The 22346-nt window shown below is 43.0% G+C and overlaps 1 protein-coding gene across 3 annotated transcripts in view; it reads right to left on the reverse strand.

Annotated features, from left to right (window-relative positions):
* Trappc9 (trafficking protein particle complex 9) overlaps positions 1–22346 on the reverse strand; it is a 473194-nt gene that overhangs the window by 156357 nt on the left and 294491 nt on the right. For all 3 annotated transcript variants that reach the window (XM_027403774.2, XM_027403775.2, XM_027403773.2), the window contains one exon: positions 19815–19957. In XM_027403774.2, coding sequence (XP_027259575.1) covers positions 19815–19957 — 143 coding nt within the window. The remainder of the gene's footprint in view (positions 1–19814; positions 19958–22346) is intronic.

A 22346-nucleotide genomic window follows, 5' to 3' on the forward strand; every position in this document is an offset into this window, starting at 1 on the left:
GTCTTTCCTAACACAGCTTTGTTTCCATTTCCTCCTTCTCAAAGGAAGGAGGCAGAGGCAACGCATCACTGTCTCTGGTACAGACAATGCCAGTGGAGTATCTTCAGAGGACATCCTCATGTTGGCTGATGCTGGGGCTTGAGAGTAAGGGTGTCTTCCCCAGAGCTGGTGGCATCTGGAACATGCAGCTCTCTATAAACAGTCTCTTCCCTTAGCTCCTAGGCAAAGGAGAGTCCTGGAATGAAGACCCGACAGGCCTTTGTCATAGCTTCAAGAAATCTTTAACCACAGCAAAATCTTTCATCCGAGAAAGAAAGTCATAAAACATTAATGGAGGAGGGGGATAAGGCAGTTTTTAAAGCCTGCCTAAAAGGCTGTTTTCACTTGCAGAGCACCACACTGTACCTGGGAAGCCACATAGGAATGTGGCAAATCTACACTATGCATTGCTGTTCTGAGTCACTGTTTGTGTGGGGCATCTGAGCTGGTGTTTCTATTGCTTCTGTAGACATGATGACATATTGGTGAATCTTCGTTTTCTATCTGTTACTCATAAATTAACTCCCATCTCAGACCTTGGTAGCATTTTGTGCCCACCATAATATCATTTACTTCTATGCCTTTTGGCATCCCTGTGGTCGATTTTCTTTATGAGCTGTTGGAACACATAATTTATTTCTCATTCTTGTTCAATTCTTGGTTTTTGTTTGCTCTTTTGGATTCACCTTTCTGAAGAGGAGGGAGGCCTAAGAGATTTTTCCCCAAAGAACCAAAATCAGAGCAAACTTTGGAGAGCAGATAAACCGGCACAGTGATAGATTTAGGTCTATGGCCAAGGTGGGCAAATGAAGAAGAGAAAGTTCAGCTGCCAGAAGCCACACAATCACAAATTTATCAACCAATTCTGCTAACAGACGTCTCCCATGCATGTCAGTTACTATTGCATGAGCATAGTTGAGAAAGGAAGGTGAGGAAGAAAGATAGGATCTCAGTTTTCTTGCAAATCAAATTTGGAAGAGAGTACAGGAAGAGGGGGTTAAAATATTAAAATAATCTTTTCCATGAAGTTAAAAGCAATAGATTCAAAAAGATTGCAGGATAAAGTCTCACAGTATTGGTGACATTTCTATGTATTAACTAAAGATAATTACAAGGAGAAACATTTAAGAATATAGATTTGTAAATGCAATGCAGCCCAGAAAGCACTTATAAATAGAATATATATATATATATATATATATATATATATATATATATATGACATTTATGAAAACTATTTTAAATTTTTACCAAAAAAATAGTAAAACAGTCAAATGAATAAAGATATTTTATGCTTTAGGATAAGAAGATTATATTTTAAAAGAAGTCACAATTCTCCAAATCTACATGAATTCAATGAACCCTAATAAAACAAGGAACAACTAAGTTTTAGTTTTAGTAAATTCTAAATTACTAAATTTAGTATGTGCTATTCTAAATTCTATAAGTTAAAAAGTGTCAAGAACACACAAAACGATGATGAGCCTGCTAGACATCAAGAAATCTTCCAAAGCATAAACAATGGAAGACAGCCCAGAACATGTCTCAGAGCTGGAGATTGGAGGTCTGACTAAGAGGGGATGCTCTCTAGGAGAAGATTCCAGAAAAGCCCTGGATGGCATGGGTATATGCACAGAAAACCATATCCCTACCTCACACCATGAGCTTAAAAGTCTACAAAATAGCTATTTTGTGTGGTGTGGCAATTTCCTCAGAATTCAATTATTTATTCAGATACCCCTTCTATAGGAGGACAGAAACTGATCCAACTTAACAAGGGTTAGGAAAGACAGAATGTTACCTCTCCCTAAGGTTGTAAGTCAGTAAACAAATCCTGAGAGTCTTTCCAGTCAGCAGCTATGCAGGAACCTCTAAGAACACAGCTCCCATGAACTGTCACTCCTGCTGGCGTAGGAATATTGGTGATACAGCTGTTCCTGGGGCATTGGTGTCTGTCGCTATAAGTAACCCCATACACTAAGCTAGACTTGAGTGGACCACTTCTTTGTTCTGTCATCAGTGACCTGTCTGTGGTGAATAGATGTTTGCAACTGTCCAGAAAGTCATGCAACACTATGTCAAATTTACTTACAAATTTAAAAATTTTAAGACAAGCAACCAGCTTGTGAGAAGTGGAAGATTTCACAAATGAGTTATGGCATATAAAATACAATAAAAGAAAGACAGCATGTTTGGCCATGTTAAAGTCAGGAACTTTGATAAGAATGGAAGCTATTTAAAAGCTAAGACAAACTAAGCTATTAAAAAGCTAAGACAAGCTCCTTGCGGAAAGGTATTTGCAGTGTATTAAACTGACAATAAATCAGAATTCTGATTTCATGGAGAATTCCCATAAATCAATAAGAAATGACTCAGTAAGAAACCAAGCAAAGGGTGTGAAGCAACAGTCAAAACTGGAGGAAATCCAATGGGCAGGACACAGATACTCTATCAAGCTAGCAGCCAGAGCAAGAAATCAAACCCTAAGACACTATATTTCCCACTCAACTTAATAGAAACATTTAAAAAGTGTTCCAGGTGCAGGAGTTGGCCAAGATGTTCCTCAGCAAAAAGTAGGGTGTAAATAAATTGGTACAACTTCCTAAAAAGGGAAGCAGGGAGGAAGGGAGGGAGGGAGAGAAGGAGGGAAGGAGGCAGGGAGGCAGCACTGGGGTAACTTCCTTGAATGATGTATAAATATACTTAGACCTGATAATTCCATGTCAATGTGCACTAACTCACAGGGCTCCCACAAGGACATTCTCAAAACCATTCACTACTACATGGTTGACAGAAGCCAAAGGCTCCTCTTAACTAGGTGAAAGCCAACAGAAAACAGGATGGAACAGGATCACTGGGGCTGTGGGTGTCAAAACCTGTGCAAAGGAGGAAATGAGCTTGCAAGGACAGCCTCCAAAGTCCTGGTGTGGTGGTATGAATAAGAATGGCCCCCATAGGCTCAAATGTTTGAATGCTTGGTTCCCAGTTGAAAGGACTTTGGGAATGATTAGAAGGTGTGGCCTTGTTAAAGGAAGTATGTCACAAGGAGTGGACTTTGAGGTTTCAAAAGCCAATACCATTTCCAGTTAATTCATGCTTATGGTTCAATATGTGAGCTCTCAGCTACTGTTCCAGTGCCATGCTGCCTGCTAACTTCTGATTGGTTCCTTGCCAGCAGGAAGGTATCTGACCTCCTAGTGACTAGGGCGCGGGGGGGGGGGGGGGGGGGGGGCAAGGTCAGGTAAGCACATGTTAGCCTGCCATGGCTGCTAAAGCAGGGGGCTGGTCCCTTCAATACAATATAGCCAAATGTTAAAAGCAGACTGCTGTCTTTGTTTTCATTAAATGTTTTAGAAAAAGCATTTGAAAAACATTTAGAATACTGTCTGAGCCTAGGGGCTTCTCCAGAAGGCAGGTCCTATGAAAAGAGCTTGCAGGGAGCTGGGACTCAAGGAAGAGAGGCCAGGAGAAGGGCAGAGTACAGACAGAGCAGACAGAAGAGACTAGGCCACACCAAGGGCTTTGTGGGGCAACCTTCTGAGCTGGCCACCCTAAGGTAGCTGGGGCTACATTTCCTGGGTCCTTCTAGGACCCTGCAGAGACTTTCCTTCATAACTGAGCTCCTGAGTCACAGCAGACAGGATGATTCATTCTCCCACAAAATCTTGGCCTCAGTGGACAAGCTTTCCCCTGGAGGATCAGGTCTCACACTTGACTGAGATAAACCACTATGCAGTGGTTACCTGGAGCCATCCAATCCTGCATCCTTGGCAAGGCATTTACAATATCCCAGAAAGCAAGAGGTGCTGAGCATTGCTGAGGCAAGGTGCTCTCTGGCTATACCTGCATAAATATGGTTGCTATAGCAACAGCTAGTGTAAAAAGTAGGCTATGAAATGCAGCAGAGCATGTGACTCCTATAATACAAATAGTTTTCAGACATTAAGTGCATCTCCTGGAAACATCAACAGGGGAGTAAAAACAATACCACTTCAGATTTGAAGGCAAAGGAGGGTCTCACTGAAGAAACAGTGTTTGATTTGGGACTCTGTTGACAAGAAAGCAATTCTCTGAAGGTCTTGGAGGAGAGCTTCCCAAAGAGAATGTGCAATTAACACAAAAATCCTGAGGCTTGATATGATCACAGAACAGAACAAGTGGAAAAGAGATTGGCAGAATATTGATGATGGAAGAAAGGTCATAAGAAAATATTGCTTTTATTCTAAGCATGACAGGAAGCTATTCTGAGAGTTTGAAGCAGATGAGTGGTGTGAACTGGTTTGGGGGGTGCATAATGAGTTCCAACACTGGAAAGGATGAAATAAGCATAAGCTGCTCTGTCTCACCAAATGTATGTAACCAGATCTATCCCTAAGTCACAGCAAGGGCGCATAGAGTCACACTCAAAAGTTCTAAACCAGAGAAGACAAATCAAAGTTCTGACCTGGCAGTGAGTTGCACTTCCCTTTACTCCCCTTACCTGAACAAAAAGGGAGCTTGGAGCTCAGAGGGCTACAAATACCTTTCCATGGAATGTGCTGGGATCTCACAGGTGTGTGCCAGGGACAGCAGAAAGAGGTACAGAAGCCTCACTTCCTAGCCTCATCACCAGTGGGGATTGTTCCATTCCTTTTGCACCATCAAAGCACCAGGCTACATAGGTGAACACCACTCTCTGGTCCAGGAGTCCAGATACTCCTACAAGCCATAGTGTCAGCACCCATCATATCCAGCTTGCTTTCTGCTCTTCTGGCCAATCAGTCACACAGGAGAAAGTGAGGACACAGGAGGGAGATTTGGATTAGGGCAGAGACTAAGAGTTCAATCTGACAGTTCTGTGTGAATCTCAGGCTTCATCAGGGCACAGCACATGGAATCAGGCCAAGTGATCGTGGTTAGAGTCCTTAATTCTGGGGTGGCATAGAACACAGGAAGAACCAGGGGGTGCCACGAATGCTTTGAAACCTTCAGCTGGGCCTGGTACAATGCAGAAAACCAAAGACACTGTGGGCTACCCACCAAAACAGAAAGGTCAACATTTTCCTGAGGACCCAGAAAAGACCCCCAGGATCTCCTCAGCAGTAGATGCAAATACTCAGACCTTGAAAAAGAATTTGTCACCAGAAATATGAACTCCACATGAAGGGCAAAACAATGAGGTACCTCAAGATGACTATCTTATAGAAGGATGTGCCCAAGAGGTAGAAAAGGGAATCCCAGAAAAGGGGGAGGGCATGAGGTTGAGCCAGAAGAAGCATCAGAACAGGAAATTGAGCTGGAAAATCCACCTGATAGTAACTCACTGCAGTAACAATGAGGACAAGGAGAAAAAAACTAAAGAATAAACCCCCTGGAACTGAGAGGCCTTCAGAAGACATGCTACCCCACACACCAGAGGCCTTGCATGCTCCGTTCACATTTACCAGTGCCTGTACTCCAGCTATAAGAAAAAAATCCCCAAATAATAATACTCTAGAAGGGTAGAAATCATACAAAGAATGTTTTGAGACAACAGAAGAAATGAGACACCTAAAATTAAAGATTAAAAACATCATCCAATAGAAACAACAGAAAAAAAATATTAACTAGCATATTCCTAAGCAGGGACTAGGGCGGGACACAACCTAGTAAGAACTATGTTATGAAAAACTGACAAAGAAGAAAAACCTACACAAAACTTCACAAGAAGTGATGGCAAAAAACCTCCTAGACTTGACTACGGTGTTAAATGGATTGTGGAAGCTCAACACACCCAACACAGTACAAATGTAAAGAATCTTTTATCTAGAAACAGCATAAACTGCAGAAAGAAAAGGCACAATGCAGAAGGCTACTGGGCAAACATGCAAGAGACAAAGGAAACGGGTGTGAAAAGTCTGAAGGTCTGTCATCAGACACTGTGAAGGGCACCGGAAGCAGAACATTTTAGAAGTGACTGAGGGGTGGAGAGACTGTAACCTAGAAGTCTACATCCAAGAGAGAAAAAACAAAATGTCCTTCAGAAGTGGAGGGGTGGGGAAGGCCAGGACTCTAAAAGAGACCTTAAAGAAAGACCTTCAGAAGAAAGGGCAAGAATATTACCGGGAAACTTGGCATGGAAAGAAGGAGAAAAGAGCAACAAAAATGTCAAGTGCCCAGCGAAAGGGAACTTACTAAGATCTATGACAGTAAAAGCCAGAAGCGTAGCCTCATCCACTTTGGAGCAGGGACAGTTAGTGGTGATAAAGAAGAACATTGCTTAATGAATGCAGCCTGAATCTACCAAGAATACACAATCAGTCTTAATGTCTGTGCACTTAGCTCCACGAGGAACCCAGGAAACTGAAAAGATAAATGGACAGAGGCCTAATTAGAGTCAAAGAAACCAATAGGGTCTTTTTGGAAATGTACACAATGAGTAGACACAAAATCAACAAGACATAGGATACATGAACAACTGCATGTGTTTGACTGACATGTAATAAAAATCCTACCACACACCTGCAGAACACATGCACTAGTGCACACTAAAAGCACACAAAGTATGTTCTCAACTAAAGCAGGATTAATCCAGAGGTTAGTAGCAGAATGATCAATGGGACATTACAAATGTGAGGAAATGAACTAGCACACTTCAAACAGCACTAATGAGAAACTGGGATTGTTTGCAGTTAATAAAACCCAAGGCACTGGGATGCACCTGATGAAGAACTTAGAGGGAGACCTGTAGCATTAAATGATTGCATCATGAGAGATAGGAGGTACAGGGCAACCAGCTCTCATCACAGGAAATAAGAAAGAAACTCACTCATATTCTCCCTGCTTTACCCCTCCCTACTCCCCCCTGTGCTTCCAATTTACTCTGGAGCTCTTATCTATTTCCCCTACCCAGGAGGCATCCATGTATGTCTCTCTTAGGGTCCTCCTTGTTACCTAGCTTCTCTGGGGTGTAGATTATAGTCTGGTTATCTTTTGCTTTATGTCTAATATCTACTTATGAGTGAGTACATACTGTGTTTGTCTTTCTGGATCTGGGTTACCTCACTCATGCTGGTTTTTTTTTTTTTTTTTTCTAATTCTATCCATTTGCCTGAAATTTTCAAGATGTCAAACGGGTTTTATCTTTGTTTTTTTGTTTGTTTGTTTGTTTTTTAAACCACTGAGTAATATTCCATTGTGTAAATGGACCACATTTTCTTTATCTATTCTTCGGCTGAGGGGCATCTAGGTTGTTTCCAAGTTCTGGCTATTACAAATAATGCTATGAACAGAGTTGAGCAAATGTCCTTGTAGTATGAATATGCATCCTTTGGGTATATGTACAAGACTGGTATTGCTTGGTCTTGAGGTAGATTGATCTCCCAATTTTCTGAGAAACTGCCATACTGGTTTCCAAAGTGGCTGTTCAAATTTGCACTCCCACTAGCTGTGGAGAAGTGTTCCCCTTACTCCACATCCTCTCCAGTATAAACTGTCAACAGTGTTTTTGATCATAGCCATTCTGACAGGTGTAAGATGGTATCTCAGCATTGTTTTGATTTGTATTTCCCTGATGGCTAAGGATGTTGAGCAATTCCTTAAATGTCTTTCAGCCATTTGAGTTTCTACTGTTGAGAATTCTCTGTTTAGATCTGTACCCCATTTTTAAATTGGGTTATTTGGTATTTTGATGCCTAGTTTCTTGAGTTCTTTATACATTTTGGAGATCAGCCCTCTGTCAGATATGGGGTTGGTAAAGATCTTTTCCCATTCTGTAGGCTGCTATTTTGTCTTATTTACTGTGTCCTTTGCTTTACAGAGGTCCCACTTATTAATTGTTGCTCTCAGTGTCTGTGCTACTGGTATTATATTTAGGAAGCGGTCTCTTGTGCCAGTGCATTCAAGGGTACTTGGGGGAGGGACAGAGAGGGAGAGCAAGGAAAGAGAAATCCTGATAGAGGGAGGCATTATGGGGTTAGGGAGAAATCTGGTGTTAGGGAAACTCCCAGAAACCCACAAGGATGACCCCAGCTAAGAATCCTATCAATAGTGGAGAGGGTGTCTGAATGGGCCTTTCCCTGTAATCAGATTGGTGACCGCCCTAACTGTCATCATAGAATCTTCATCCAGTTACTGATGGAAGCAGATGCAGAGATGCACAGCTAAGCACTGGACCAAGATCCTGGAGTCCAGTCAAAGGGAGGGAGGGGGATTTTATGAGCAAAGGGGGTCAAGATCATGATGGGGAAACCCAGAGAGACAGCTGACCTGAGCTAGTTGAAACTCACTGACTCTGGAATGATTGCTAAGAGACCTGCATAGAACCAAACTAGGTCCTCTGAATGTGGGTGATCGCTGAGTGCCTTGGTCAGTCTATGGGGACACTGGCAGTGGGAGCAAGATTTATCCCATGATAAATGTACATGAACTGACTTTTTGGAGGCCATTCCCTATGGAGGGATACCTTGTTCAGCCTTTATAAAGAGTGGAGGAGCTTGGCCCTGCCTCAACTTGGTGTGCCAGACTTTGTTGACTCTCCATGGGAGGCCTTACCCTTACTGAGGAGTCGATAGGGGGTTAGATGGGGGGAAGGTGAGGGGAGTGGGAGGAGGGGAGGGAGGGAGAACTGTGGTTGGTATGTAAAATAAAAAACTTTTAAATGAATAAAAAATTTTAAAAAAGAAAACTCACAGGGAACATAGAAAGGAAACAAAGAAGAAAAAGGAAAGACATAAAAAACTGACAGATTTAAACAACCTGATTCTTCAAAAACTCAGTATACTTCTATGATAAAACTGAGAGAGAGAGAGAGAGAGAGAGAGAGAGAGAGAGAGAGAGAGAGAGAGAAACCAAACCCAAGAGAAGGTAAATGATCTCAAGAGCCTCCCACCCTTGAAATCAATTAAAACACTCTCCAGGTCAGGATTCTTCCTTGGCAAATTCTACCAGTTTTTTTTTTTTTTTTGAGGTTTTTTTGTTTTGTTTTTGTTGTTGTTGTTTGTTTTTGTTTTTTAAGTAAGTAAAGAAATAACACTGTGTGATTTCTTCCAAGAGCAGAAGTAGAAGAAATGCTATCAAGAACAATTTAGTGTACTCCCTAAAGTTGATGCAGACAGAAGCAAAGCGCTTACCAACACCCCTTGTGAAATGGCTCTTTCTCAAGACCCAAGTTTAATTCCCAGAACCTACAGGAGGTGGTTCCTAACCACCTGTGACACTAGCCTCCTTGGGCACTTATGTACACATACATCCACACAGACACATAGAAATGAATACAAGTAAAGTCTTTTTTAAAAACATAAATACAATTTGTGTCAAAATTTGAGAAATTATGAGGCTGGAGAGATAAGTAAGTACTTAGGAACACTTGCTGCTCTTCTAGAGGACCCGAGTTTGGTTCCCAGCACCCACATGGTGCCTCACAACTGTCTATAGCTTCAGTTCCAGGGGATCTGAGAGCCCCTTCTGACCTCCTTGGGCACCTGCCATGCATGTGGTACACATACATAAACACAGCTTCACACTCATACATATATAAAAATAAGTAAATAAATCTTTTTTAAACACATGAAAAATTGGATCACCTTTAAAAATATTTAACACACAAAAGTTCTGGGCAATAAAAAAAAGACTAATAAAAAACTTAAATATGGGGTTGGAGAGATGGCCTTGTGCTTATAGGGACACATTCTGCTCTGGTAGAGGGCCTAAGTAAGACTCACAGCACCCACATGGGGCAACTCACAGCCACCTAAAACTCCATCTACAGGAGATGTGACACCCTCTTCTGAACTCCCCAAACACACTCTTTAGCGTACACACACACACACACACACACACACACACACTCAAACTTAAAAATAGATCTAAAAAATAAGACAAAATTATGTATAAGGCAGCACATGGCAAAAAAGCAAAAGCTCAATAAGCATAAAGAATATTAAGCCTCACCCCCCAGTTAATGATGTTAAAATTGTAAAATCAGTGAAATGTTGCACAGACTTCAAACTGTTCATTCCTTCATAAGAAAGAATGGTATTTTTAATGAGGCTGAGAGGTTGTATTCTCACTCTCTCCGGGATAAATTGCAGAGGAAAATTCTACAGTGCATATCAAAGTCCAGGTTCTTTGAAGTTCTGTTTCAAACACACTGTCCACATGCACACAGACTTATTCACGAAAGTGTTCAACATAAACAGCCAGTAGGGAAAGCCAACTAGTTCCAAGCAGAGGGGAGATTGTGGGAAAGCATGCAGTTTCTACATAAATGCAGAAACCCAAGTGTCTGATATGGAAAGGCAATCAACATGGATTACACAGATAATTAACTGGCACAGAAATAACGCCTTATTTTTACTTTTAGAAGACTAACAAGCACTGTGTGTAGTGCCAGAGGAGTGGCACAGAGAAGGAAATGTCTGCAGAATGTCACCAACGGGTGTCCCAGTGGGAGACACAACAGGTTTGGGCTTCACCCAACATACTTCCCATAGACGTGGGTTTATGTAATGAGTCTGAATGGCTTCAGAAGGGGAGAAACATCTCTCTTCAAGTATAATATTCCCACTATTTTCAGCTAAGAACAAGCCAGGCTCAGAGCAATTCAGTGGCCCTTCCAGGGCAGGAACTAGGTTCAAAGTCTTAGGATTCTACCTCCTTTCCCTCCACTGAGTCAAGGTGTCCTGCCACATGAAGTCATCTGCTATGTCCTCATCATAGGCCTGGGGATTGATTTAAGCAGAGAAAACAGAGAAAAGGAATGGCCTGGGACACATGGTCAGAGACTAAGAACAAGAGGGGAAGATAGTGCCAACTCCTATGACCATACCTGAGCCATGTGTCAGGCTCTGCCTTAAATACATGACATTCAGCTTCTATCTTACAACAGCATATCAGGAGCCAGCATTTATACACATTCCACCACTCACCCCTATGGCAGAGCTGTGAGTCAGCATGAGGGAGGGCACCTCACTCCCACTTTTTCCATCTTTTGCTGTGCATGTTGGGGGAGGGGGTACATATAATGAGTCAATGTTTGATATGCATTTGCACCTGTGTTTGGGCACACACTATATGTGTGCAGGGGCCTGCAGGAGCCTGAGGGTAATGTCAGGGATTTTCTTTGATTTTCTTTGATTACTTTCTATATTATTGTCTTTGAGGCAGGGTCTCTCATTTAAACCCAGGTCTTGCTGATAAGGTTCAGCTAGTCTAGTCTTACTTGCCAGCTGGCTTCTGGGATCTCCCATCTCTAGCTTCCAAGGCTGGGATTGTAATTGGGCCAACACACCTACCCATTGTCTATGTGAGTTCTGGGGTGCAAACTCTTGTTCTGCTGCTTGCATGGCAAGTGCTTTCACTTCCTATGTCATCTCTCAAACCCTTTCAAATACCATTGTTGATATCCCTGGGCTCCAGTGCCTTCTGCAGACTTCTCATGGCTCCTTGGTGAATGGGGCATCATATAGCCACAAGCAGTAGCAGGTTAGAAATGTCTTAGCTTAGCAGGGCAAAATGATTTTTTAATATTGGTTTAGTGTGTGTGTGTGTGTGTGTGTGTGTGTGTGTGTGTGTGTGTGTGTGTATTATACATGGAGTTCAGGAAAATATTTGTAGGAGTTGCTTCTCTCCTATATGGGTCTGGGTGTTGAATTCACATTGGCAAGCTTGGTGGCCAGTGCCCTTACCCACTGAGCCATCTCACCAGCTCAGAACAGAGTATTTTGTAACTCAATCATATCACAGGAGGAATAACAGTCTTTTCCTTCTGTGTCTTGCCTATCAGTGTGCCCTCAGGACTCTGGGCCCTGGCTATAGGGCCTCCCCACTGCACAGCTTCCTCCAAATTCACAGAAGAAGCAATTGCTATTCCTACTGTTCACACAGAGAACTTCATGGCACCGGCTCTCCCCATCAGTTCCCATTGGGCTGCTCTTCCTTTCTCTGTCATGCACTGTCCATGTCTCCTCAGCATTACTTAACAACAATTCATCTGAGCACTGGTGCCTGTACCATGGCAAGCACTATGCTGGGTATAGCCAAAACACCAGCTGGTCAGGGTACTTGGCTTCAGACAGTCAACACTAAGGTAGGAAGAAGGACCAGCAGCTAAGGCAGGTGACAGCCTATGGAAGTTCCCAGGGTCAGCTGTGCATAGTATATCTTACAAGACTGGCCCTCCCATTCCCCAAAGAATGTGGCATAGAAGAAACAAACAGAACTACCAATGTTCATTTACCAAACTTGTACTGGGTACCATATTATAATCTTCACAAGATCAATGTTATCAACCTTTGAGATGAAATACAGATTTACTTCCAAATCCTATGCTTAAATTCTAAAGTCCTACAAAATTTAAAATGAATCTAACAGATGTAGCAACTTGGAAAAGCTCTGACCCAATAAAGATCTCTCTTGAAATGGCCTTAATGCTGTATCTGTGGGCATGGGATCTCTGGAGAGCTGAGCAGGCCCCTCCCCCAACAGAAACCTTTTAAATGACAGAGGGCAAGTACAGTGGTGTCTCTGAAAGAATGGCTTCTATTCCAGCACATAATACCTATTACACCCTACTCTGAGAAGGGTATTTTCTACATAGCTCAAAATAGGGATGTCTAAGATTGGATCATTTACTATAACCATCTAGAAAGAAATTGCTCCTTGGGAGAGAGGGAAGCACAGCTGTTAGACAGGGACAGTGTGGCCTAATCCATTTCAGTCTAGTCCCTGAGAACATTATCGGGCAGCCTGGTGTAAAAAGCTACTCTCAGAGGTAATTGATCTTCCAAATGCAAGTGGGGTGAGATGAGAGGGAAGAAGGGAGAAGGGAGAGGGAGGGAGGGAAAGAGAGGGAGTTAGGAGGGAAAGGGAAAAAGGAAGAATATTCTGCCTCTCATCTTTAGTGTTCCATGGCACTTAGGAAAATGATCCACTCTTTGATAATTTGATTCTCTTCTCTCCCTGGTGAGATGGACAGACCAGACATGGTCTCTCAGTAAGGGACAGACAGATAGACCCTGAAACTGCAACTTCTCATGAAGTCATGGACACAGCAGAAGGAATCAGAGCTAGGTCTCTGGACACCTTGCTCACACAAATAGGGCCCAAGTCACAATATGGTGCTGAGAAGCCCCATGTAGACCCAGGCCTTCACATGCCAATGTGTAGAACTCACACTCCAGGGTGTGATGCCCACCTCCAAGGGCATTCTGGAACAAGAACAGGATGCTGAACATGATGTACCCAGAACAAAGAACATTTCTCTTTCCCCTTTACAGTCTGGAAACAAGTCACATCAAAAACTACCAGTAAGAGGGGCTGAGGAGACAACTTGGAGGGTAAAAGTGCATGATACACACAAATGAAAACCTGAGCTTAGATGGATTCCGTAGAACTCATGAAAAAAAAAAAAAAAAAAAAAAGCTGGGCAATACTTACCTATAACCTCGGTGCTGAGGGGCAGAGGCAGAAACAGGAGGATCAGATCACTGTGGCTTGTTGACTGCCAGCCTCATTTCAAGTTTAGTAAGAGACCTGGTCTTGATGGAACATGGTAGAGTGGTAAAGAACAGGTACCTGACATCCTCTTCTGGACACCACACATACATGGGCACTCATAGCTGTGTACATGCCTCACACACCTCACACACACACAGAGGGGCACTCATATTTGCATGCATGCATGCACATACAACACACACACACACACACACACACACACACACACACACACACACACACACACACACACACTATAGAAATGGCAGGGACAGAAATCCTGCCAATTCTGGGAGCATATAACCCACACACATCTGCAGCTGGGCTTCACAACACAACTGGCCCAACACCAGGCTGATTTTTTGACATTATCTGGCTTCTGTTTACACTAAAATCAGTCTAAACCTCCATGAAATTCTGACATGCAGGTGGTCATTTAGGAGTAAGGAAACCTAGATTCAACTGTCACCACCACGCTAGGAGAGCTGGGGAAAACATACAACATCTGCCCGGCCTCATCTGTAGTCCAAGTGTGTTGAGAAGGGTCTGATTTTAAAAATGAGATGTATGGAACTCTAACACAGAAGGATTCTGACAAAGCAATCTTCACCTGTGAGCAAAAAGCAAGCAATTAATTCATAATGCACCATAGCACGCCACTTCAATAAACCCCTAATGCTGAGTGCCCAAAATGCATGTTGATTCTGCTGTGGTCGCTAAGGAAAATAGTACTTCAACTGGGCTCCCATGCTGCCAGTCTTAAAACCTAGAGGGAATTATCAATGCTTTGCACTTCCCAGGGTCCTCCCATAGGCTGGCCCAGTATTGAACATTGCCACATCCCATCTCCCCGTGATGTCTTTCCAGATCTCACCCATAAAAATTAAGGGCCCTCTTTGGTTGCACACATAGTTTTATACCTGAGCACTAAATTTTTTTTAAATCAAGGGACAACTTACTTGGGAAGAGGGACAAAGATATGCAAGGTAGACTGATGAGTTCTTACACCATCTAAACCCTGGGATAGCACCCTACTAGACACACAATACTTAATTGAGGCACAAAGACACTGGCCCTCTCAGATGACCATTGAACCTGGTCTGCTTAGAACTGGGATAATCCCCAGGGAGAGGGAGTATCAGAGGCACAGCCTAAGAAAACCAAGATAAGAATAGACGCTAATGCCTTCCCAGCCCATTTCCTCCCACTGCCTCAACCCATAGTCAGCCATAATTCAAAGCACTCTAACCATAGAGAGGGTATCGCTGTCTGGAACTGTGTACACAGACACCTTCCACAGGCAAGCTGCTTTTGTTTGTGAGCACTATTTCCCTGTGGGACTGTATCAAAGATGGCTCACCCATTCTTCTGCTGACAGGTATTCAGAGTCATCTCCACACTGGAGTTATAGAAAGTAAAGCTATTATATAAATTCTTACATGAGTCTTTTTCGTAGATACATATATTTTTTTAGCTAAAATAAACATGCAGAAATGAAACTGGCAGCTCACTGGGTTTCAATTTTCATGAAATAAATTATTTATCAACATTTTAATTTATAGTTAGCAATCCAAGCAGATCTAAGAAATCTCTGGCCCCAAATCAGGAAGCTGCCTTGCTATGTCTCCTTTGGGGGAAAGAAAAGTCTCTGCAGTTCTCCATAAAACTGCTAAGTCTATTTATGAACCGTCAACTTGGGTATACTGACCTCTAGTCCAGGTTAGTGCCAACAACACTCTCTTGGTTACATCTTTACATAGGTCTTGAAATCACACACCTAATTCCTCCAACTTTGCTCTGTTAGGTTACATAATGTTTCCTGCTCCATTTCAAGGATTTTTTGCTTTTGGTTTTTGGAGACAGGGTTTCTCTGTAGCTTTGGAGCCCATCCTGAAACTCACTTTGTAGACCAGGCTGGCCTGCCTCTGCCTCAAGATATTTTTAACAACAACTTGCCAGTTTCTGGTTTAAAATAACACTATTAATAAATACTATTGGGATTTGATTGGGATTTCCTTGAGTTTATAGTCAATGCAGAGGAAACTGGAATCTTAACAAGAACCAGATCTTCTGAGTAACCGGTTAGCTCCCAACTTTTGCCAGGAATTCAAGTCTTTTCCCTGTGTTTTGACACCTTCTAGAAATGACATTTTTACAACTTTATCCCTGTGATTTGTGTTTTGATTTTATTGAAGCATTATTTTCAATTCTATCTTCAAATTTCTAATTGTTGCTAATAAACAGGAATATACATGGCCACGTATACTGTACAACAGCAGAACTGCAGATGACAAGTTTTTTTTTTTTTTTACTCTCCATTTCTAATTTTTAGGTCTTTAATTATTCTTTAAACCTTATTGCTCTAGTATTACAAGGAATATAACACAGTGCTCACAGCAGACAGGTTTGCTGGGCTCATGTTCACGAAGAAATTGCTCAGACTTGCACTGGAGCTACAGTAACCGTACGCTCATGTTGAATTCTGTCCAAGGATACCCTTCATCAACTGTCACGGTTCTCACCTTTGTTTGCTAATGAGATAAATCCCAACAGTTTATTTTTCAGTGCTTAAAACTACATGTATTTCAAGGATAAATTGGAATTTTTTAGTACTCTATTTTACCTTCCATGTGGCTGAAATTGTCTTGTGTTTTGTTTCGAAGCTCAGCCTTTGAATACTTGAGCTACTGGCCTAAAGCTTTTTCTTCCTGTGATTTGGTGTCTCAGGAAAGCAGCAGTATGATGAGGGTGAGGTCAGGAATGACTCCTCCCTGCCTGTTTCCTAAATGAGATGCCTCAAAGGTGCTGTGCTTGCTTCCTTAAAAGCTTGAACTACTTACTGGAGAAGGTCATCTGGGGCCCACAGAATGCTTCGTGGGAACTTTCTAATTGAGGATGTCCATTCACATGCTCTATTTCTTCTTGTGTCCGTTTTAGTACTTTGTCCACTTTCCTCCTTCAAAACATTGATCTATTTTGCCTAAGTTGTCAAACTCACTGGGACATGGCTCTCTACAGTATCCTCTTACATTTCCAAATATGGCATATATAAAACTCATAGAAGGCTGCATCTTTCACTCCTTCTACTAGCAATTTGTGTTTTCTCTCTTTCCCCTCATTGCTCTAGTTATGATTAATTTTATTATTAATCTTTTTAAAGTATCAGCTTTTGTTTCCATTGACTCCAAAAATTCTCTTTCACACCCCGTCTTACTGACATTATTTCTTCTCTGTAATTTCTTCTAGGAATATTGAACTCTTCTTTGTGTAGTTCAGAAGCCACACCATTGATGTCAAGCCATTCATTTCTAGCTTAAGCATTCATTCTTCCATAAATACAAAGGTGGAGGTGGTTAACAAAAATGTCTAGGTTGGTTACAGTTTTCCTGTGGGTTTTCTTTTGTTTTGTATAGTTGTCATATCAGATTCTCAGGGAGTAATATTCAAACAGTCAGATATACTGTGGGGTTATCTGTTTCTCCCCTTTGTGGGCTAGTTTTATTTTGAAATTATGTTTTTAAGTGTATTTATATTTAGGACTGTAATATGCTATTGAGAACTCAATTTGATGGGAGATATCCCTCTGAATACTGTGAATATGTTTCTCTTATTGGTTGATGAATAAAGCTGTTTCAGCCAATGGACAAGTAGGATGTAGCCAGGCAGGAAGTATAGATAGGGCTACCAGACTAGGAGGATTCTGGGAAGAGGAACACAAAGAGTGAGTTACCAGGCAGATGCCATGTAGCTACCAAGAAGACAGGATGCCTGGACATTCTCAGGTAAGCCAAGACCATGTGGAAATACATAAACTAATAGAAATGGCTTAATAATTAAGAGAGAGCTAGCTAGTAAGAAGCCTGAGCCATTGGCCAAACAGTTTATAATTAACATAAGGCTCTGTGCATTTATTGGGGACTAAACGGCTGTGGGACTGGGGCAAGACAGAAACTCTTGACCACACTCATTTCTTCAATCCCCATGCTTAATTCTTCAATCATTACAAAACTTCCCTTCTTTTTTTCTTGAAAGCCCATGTGTTTAATATTAATAACTCCATACCAACCTTCTAAATATCAGTGTTCACATATACTGTGCATATTTGATGCTGGTTTCTTGTAAGAGGCATACAATTAGTGTCTTGCTGCCATATGAAATCTGACAAGCTCCACTTTAAAATGCAGTGCTGAATCTGTCTGCACTGGGGCAACTTTGGACACAGACATATGAGTCTGTACTGCTTGTAACCTTTTCAGCCAGCCATTCCTTGTTCATTTCTCCTCCCCACTCCCAGCCCAGATGGAACTCAGGTCTTTTCTATTTATTCATTTATCTAATATTCCATTGTTCTATCACTCCTGTGTGTACATTCATGTTCCCATTCCATGCTAATTCTATGTGACAAGCTCCTATAGGCTGGTGAAGAGCAAGAAGTTGCTCTATCTACCCTTTCTCCAAAAAGGATGCACCAGGTATTTGGGGGTGCTGACTGGAAATGGGGCAGAAGTGCTCCCAGTGTGAGAAAGCATAGGACTCACAGAAACACACACACACACACACACACACACACACACACACACACACTCCTGCTAGGAAAATCTATAGAAATTCAAACAGATCTCAAAGGCAAGCAGATGTTTTCCAAAGGATTAAATAAAAGAATGGTAGTTTAATAAAAGGGACACTTTTAGAGAAAAGATGAAGTTGAAACTGGCAGGAAGGAACCACCTTTAACACAGCTCAGGTGTGAGTGGCTGTACTGGAACTTGGTAAGAACATGGGGAGAATCAGGGGAGAGGAAGGTCTATCCCAAACAGAGTGGGAGGGACTCTGAATGCAGTCTTTTCAGCACTGGATCTGTCTGCAAGCTGGGTAACCTCGACATGCAGGACTGTAGCCAACTGGTCAACCCTCCATGGGGAAAAGGATACACAGTGACGAGTGACCTGGAGACAGTAAAATTTCATCCCAGGATTTTGAGATCAGTTTTACTTGGGAATAATTAAAAAGAAAAATCAGAAGTGAACTCTAAAATCCAAGAGATGGAAAGAGAAATGTACAGATCAAAAGAAGAGAAGATGAAGGCTACAGATTGGCAATAAAGACAAAAGCCAATAGCCAATGCTTCCAAGTTCACTTCAACCTTAAGCTACCATTTACAGGGGCCATGATGTCGTAATGAGGTGCAAAGGAGAATTCATGGCAACCTGTGCCACATCTGAGAAGTCTTGGTGGGCAGTGGCAGTGGGAAAAGAGAAGAGGCAAGAAAGGCAGACATGATACAGCAGAGCCATGTGCAGAAGGCTTGGCACACCCTAACATTGGCTGTCAGCACGCTGGCCAAATCTGCCCTGAGGCAGGAGCTTTAAAGCTTTATACAAATTCAAGTAGAAGCCACCTTGGCAGTGAGGACCAAAAAAGTGATAGATGATGAAAAGGGATGCTAAAAGGCCCAGATAAATCATTAATTCTTACTGAAGTCTTTCTCCAGTGGCCAGGGGGTAAGTGAGCTAGATCCATTTAATGGATTTTTCTGTCAGCATTATGATGGACACCATACCTCTGTTTTACCCTATAGAATACATGTGAGGAATAGCACATGCTAGGGTGCTATTTGCAAGGTCCAAATACAGACAGGTGAACATCAGTCAAGGCTTCTGTTTTGCTCAATTAAGCAAATACAGTGATGGCCTAGCCCACCAATTTAGTGGAGCTCAGTGGAGGTGGGACCCCATTCTCCAGGGGCAGCACATATAAACTATCCCAAGGACTCCTAGGAAGCATTGATGCCACTTCTACAGTATGAGAATGAGACGAGGAGCTGTCACCTAAGAGAAAACCAATGGCCCTTCTTGCCACATGTGACCTTGAAGTAGACAAACCTACCCCTCCCTTTCCTAGGATGAAGATTGGGCCTCAAGGAGTCGGTGGCAGAGAGGGCTACCTTAAGGAAAATGATTTCCTGTGCAGAATGAGCTGGCATCGTGCCGAGCTAGAAGGTTCTTGTGGTGCTGGACAGTGATCTCTGAGACAAAACTTACATCTCACTACCCACAGGGGCATCACAGAGAACAAAGCTGAGCTCCTCAGGGAGTACCAAATATAAGCAAAGCACTATGCAGAGCCTGTTGAAGAAGGGGCAGTCAGCAGAGCAAAGCACCTGCCCTGGGAGGGCCCCACCACAGAGACTACTCACACAGCATTCCAGCTGCCCACTAACACCAAGGAACACTGTCCCACCAAAGGCATGGCTTTGCTGGGCAGTGAGATTGGATAACCGGTATCAGGAGACACTTCCACCCCACCCCCAGCCTGGTTACCTGGTTGCAGGAAGTGTGCTGACTCTAGTAAAAAACACAGATGGCTCAACTTCCACATGCAGTCCCAGAGATAGATTCCTGTAATACCCTTCCACGTGGCCTGGGCCTCCAGAGTACTTGAAGTTCAGGACAGCTTCCAGAGTCTAAAAAGTTAAGATAAATAACAAATCAGTACCCACACGTAGATGAGGTTCCATACTGGGTGGCAGAGAGTCTAAAGACCCTCACACATGAGAGGATCAAACAACTACCCCAGGTCATACTGTGCATCTGGCACAATTTTTCCTGTGGTATCAAGAGTCTAAACAGTCCTCAGTCATACATACAGGTAGAAGGGGCTCCAATATGCACTCTGTTTAGATAACACATTTGACAGAGAAAACAAACTAACTGTGCATCAGCAGATGGCTGAGCCTCCACTCAGGAGGTAATTCTACTCCCAGGCTGATGGGGACTAGAAACCTGAGTGCTCAGAGAGAAGTACAGCAGAGGCCCTTCTAGAAAGACAAGGGCAGTGCCACCATGCCAGAAACAGGACACAGAATGAAGAGGTGGCAGGAACCATCCAAATGGTCATGAAGGCATCAGTACAAAAATGGTAGGTGACTAAAGTTAAGTAGGGTACCAATGGGGGCCACGATCTCCCCTCCTAGGCTCTTCATGTGACTTCCCCTACTGAGTGCACTTACAAAGGATGATGGGAGGGTAGGAGGGCAGATCCTGCCTCCCTTAATGATAGAAGAACGTAAGAGGCATTAAGCCACCACACATTGAAACTCCAGCCCCAGTCCAGTCTGGCCATATCTGACCATCCATTCCTTTGAGATGAGAATTTTGCATTTTTGGGGAGAGCAGCCCAGACCAAGAGCATGGGGATAGGGTTAGGGGCAAGATACAGGAACACTAACAAGGTACAAAGAGGCAGAGCTCCATTCTTAGGAATGCTGAGTGTAGGCCCCCACCATTGTTTTGGAGTACAGTGTTGCTGTATCATGGAGAAGACTCATGCCCAGCAACTGCCATAGCACCTGGTAGTGGTATGGTGCAAGAGGAGAGAATTCTAAGAAGCCACAGGCAAGAACGAGATGTGCTGCATCTACCTTTTATTTTGAAGAAGAATGAGCATTAAGAGGTAAATTCTACAGGACAGTGACCCCAGCCTCCAAGTCCTGCATGATACCTCAGGAGGAACAGCTGTGAGCAGCCTCATCCATGGCCCTGCACACAGGCAGAGAAACACTCAGGACAGAGGACATGCATTATAGAAAAGCTGGTGCCTCCCACGTTCCCCACTCAGTACAAGGCAACTCTACAGGGATCTGTAGCCTGAGAGACAGAGGAAGTAGCCATGGTAACAAGAAATCTTGGCCCAGCTAACTCCTGACTAAAATGACAGAGCCTTCTACAGCAATGTCCTCAAGGAGATGTTGACAACAGGGGCCCTTAGGGCAAATCTAGTCATCACCTGATTCTGCAGGGCTGGGAGCAAAGAACTTCACTGTATTTCTTATAGGGAATAAGTCAAACAAAATAGAAACAGAGAAGGCTCTGCAGCAGAGACTTCCTTTGTCGGGCCAAGTCAGAAACATTTATTATACAGTCCTTCACATTCAGACTTTGCAAATATTGCAGGGTGGAGAGATGGCTCAGAAGTTAAGGGCCTGAGCTGTCTTCCAGAGGACCTGAGTTCTGCTCCCAGCACCCATGTCTAGTGACTCACATCTGCCTATAATTTGAACTCCAGGGAATCCTACATCCTCTCTGAACTCCCCAGATACCTGCACTCACATGCACAAACCCACATACAGACATGCACAATTATTAATAACAAACTTTGCAGATGGAACTGCTAGAGGAAAGCATGGAGGCAAAACTCTGTGCCTCCTAGCCATAACACCAACAGCATAGTAGACAGACCAGAACATAACAGGACAGTGCCAAGAAGGCCCAGGGAGGTGAACAATGAGATACAAGGCCAATCACATCTCCTGAAATATGTTATTCTGTGTCAAAGAAAAAGAGAGAAGGCTCTCAGCACACCTGGCTCTCACCACCCTCCCAAAGCACTTTCCAGAAGCAGCAATAAAGACAGAAGCTGGGCACTGTGTGAGAGCTCAGCGATGGTGTCATTGTATTGGGGCCTCCAAGCACATGCTGAGGCACTGGACTCAGGGTTCACTCTCCCCTTGCCAGTGTGACAGGAAGACATGTTTCTAAGAGGCTAAGGTGAAGTGCCAACCTTTGGCTCTTGTCTTAGGCTTACTATTGCTGTGATGAAACACCATGACCAAAGCAACTTGGAGAGGAAAGGGCTTATTTTGTTTATGTTTCCATATCACTGTTCATCACTGAAGAAAGTCAGGACAGGAACTCAAACTGGACAGGAACTGATACAGAAGCCATGGAGGAGTGCTGCTTACTGGCTTGTTCCCCATGGTTTGTACAGCCTGCTTTCTTATAGAGACCAGGATCACCTGCCAAGGGGTAGCCCCACCCACAATTGGGCTTGGCCCTCTCACATTCAATCTCTAA

Source organism: Cricetulus griseus, chromosome 2, assembly GCF_003668045.3.
Source record: "Cricetulus griseus strain 17A/GY chromosome 2, alternate assembly CriGri-PICRH-1.0, whole genome shotgun sequence".
Lineage (NCBI taxonomy): Eukaryota > Metazoa > Chordata > Mammalia > Rodentia > Cricetidae > Cricetulus > Cricetulus griseus.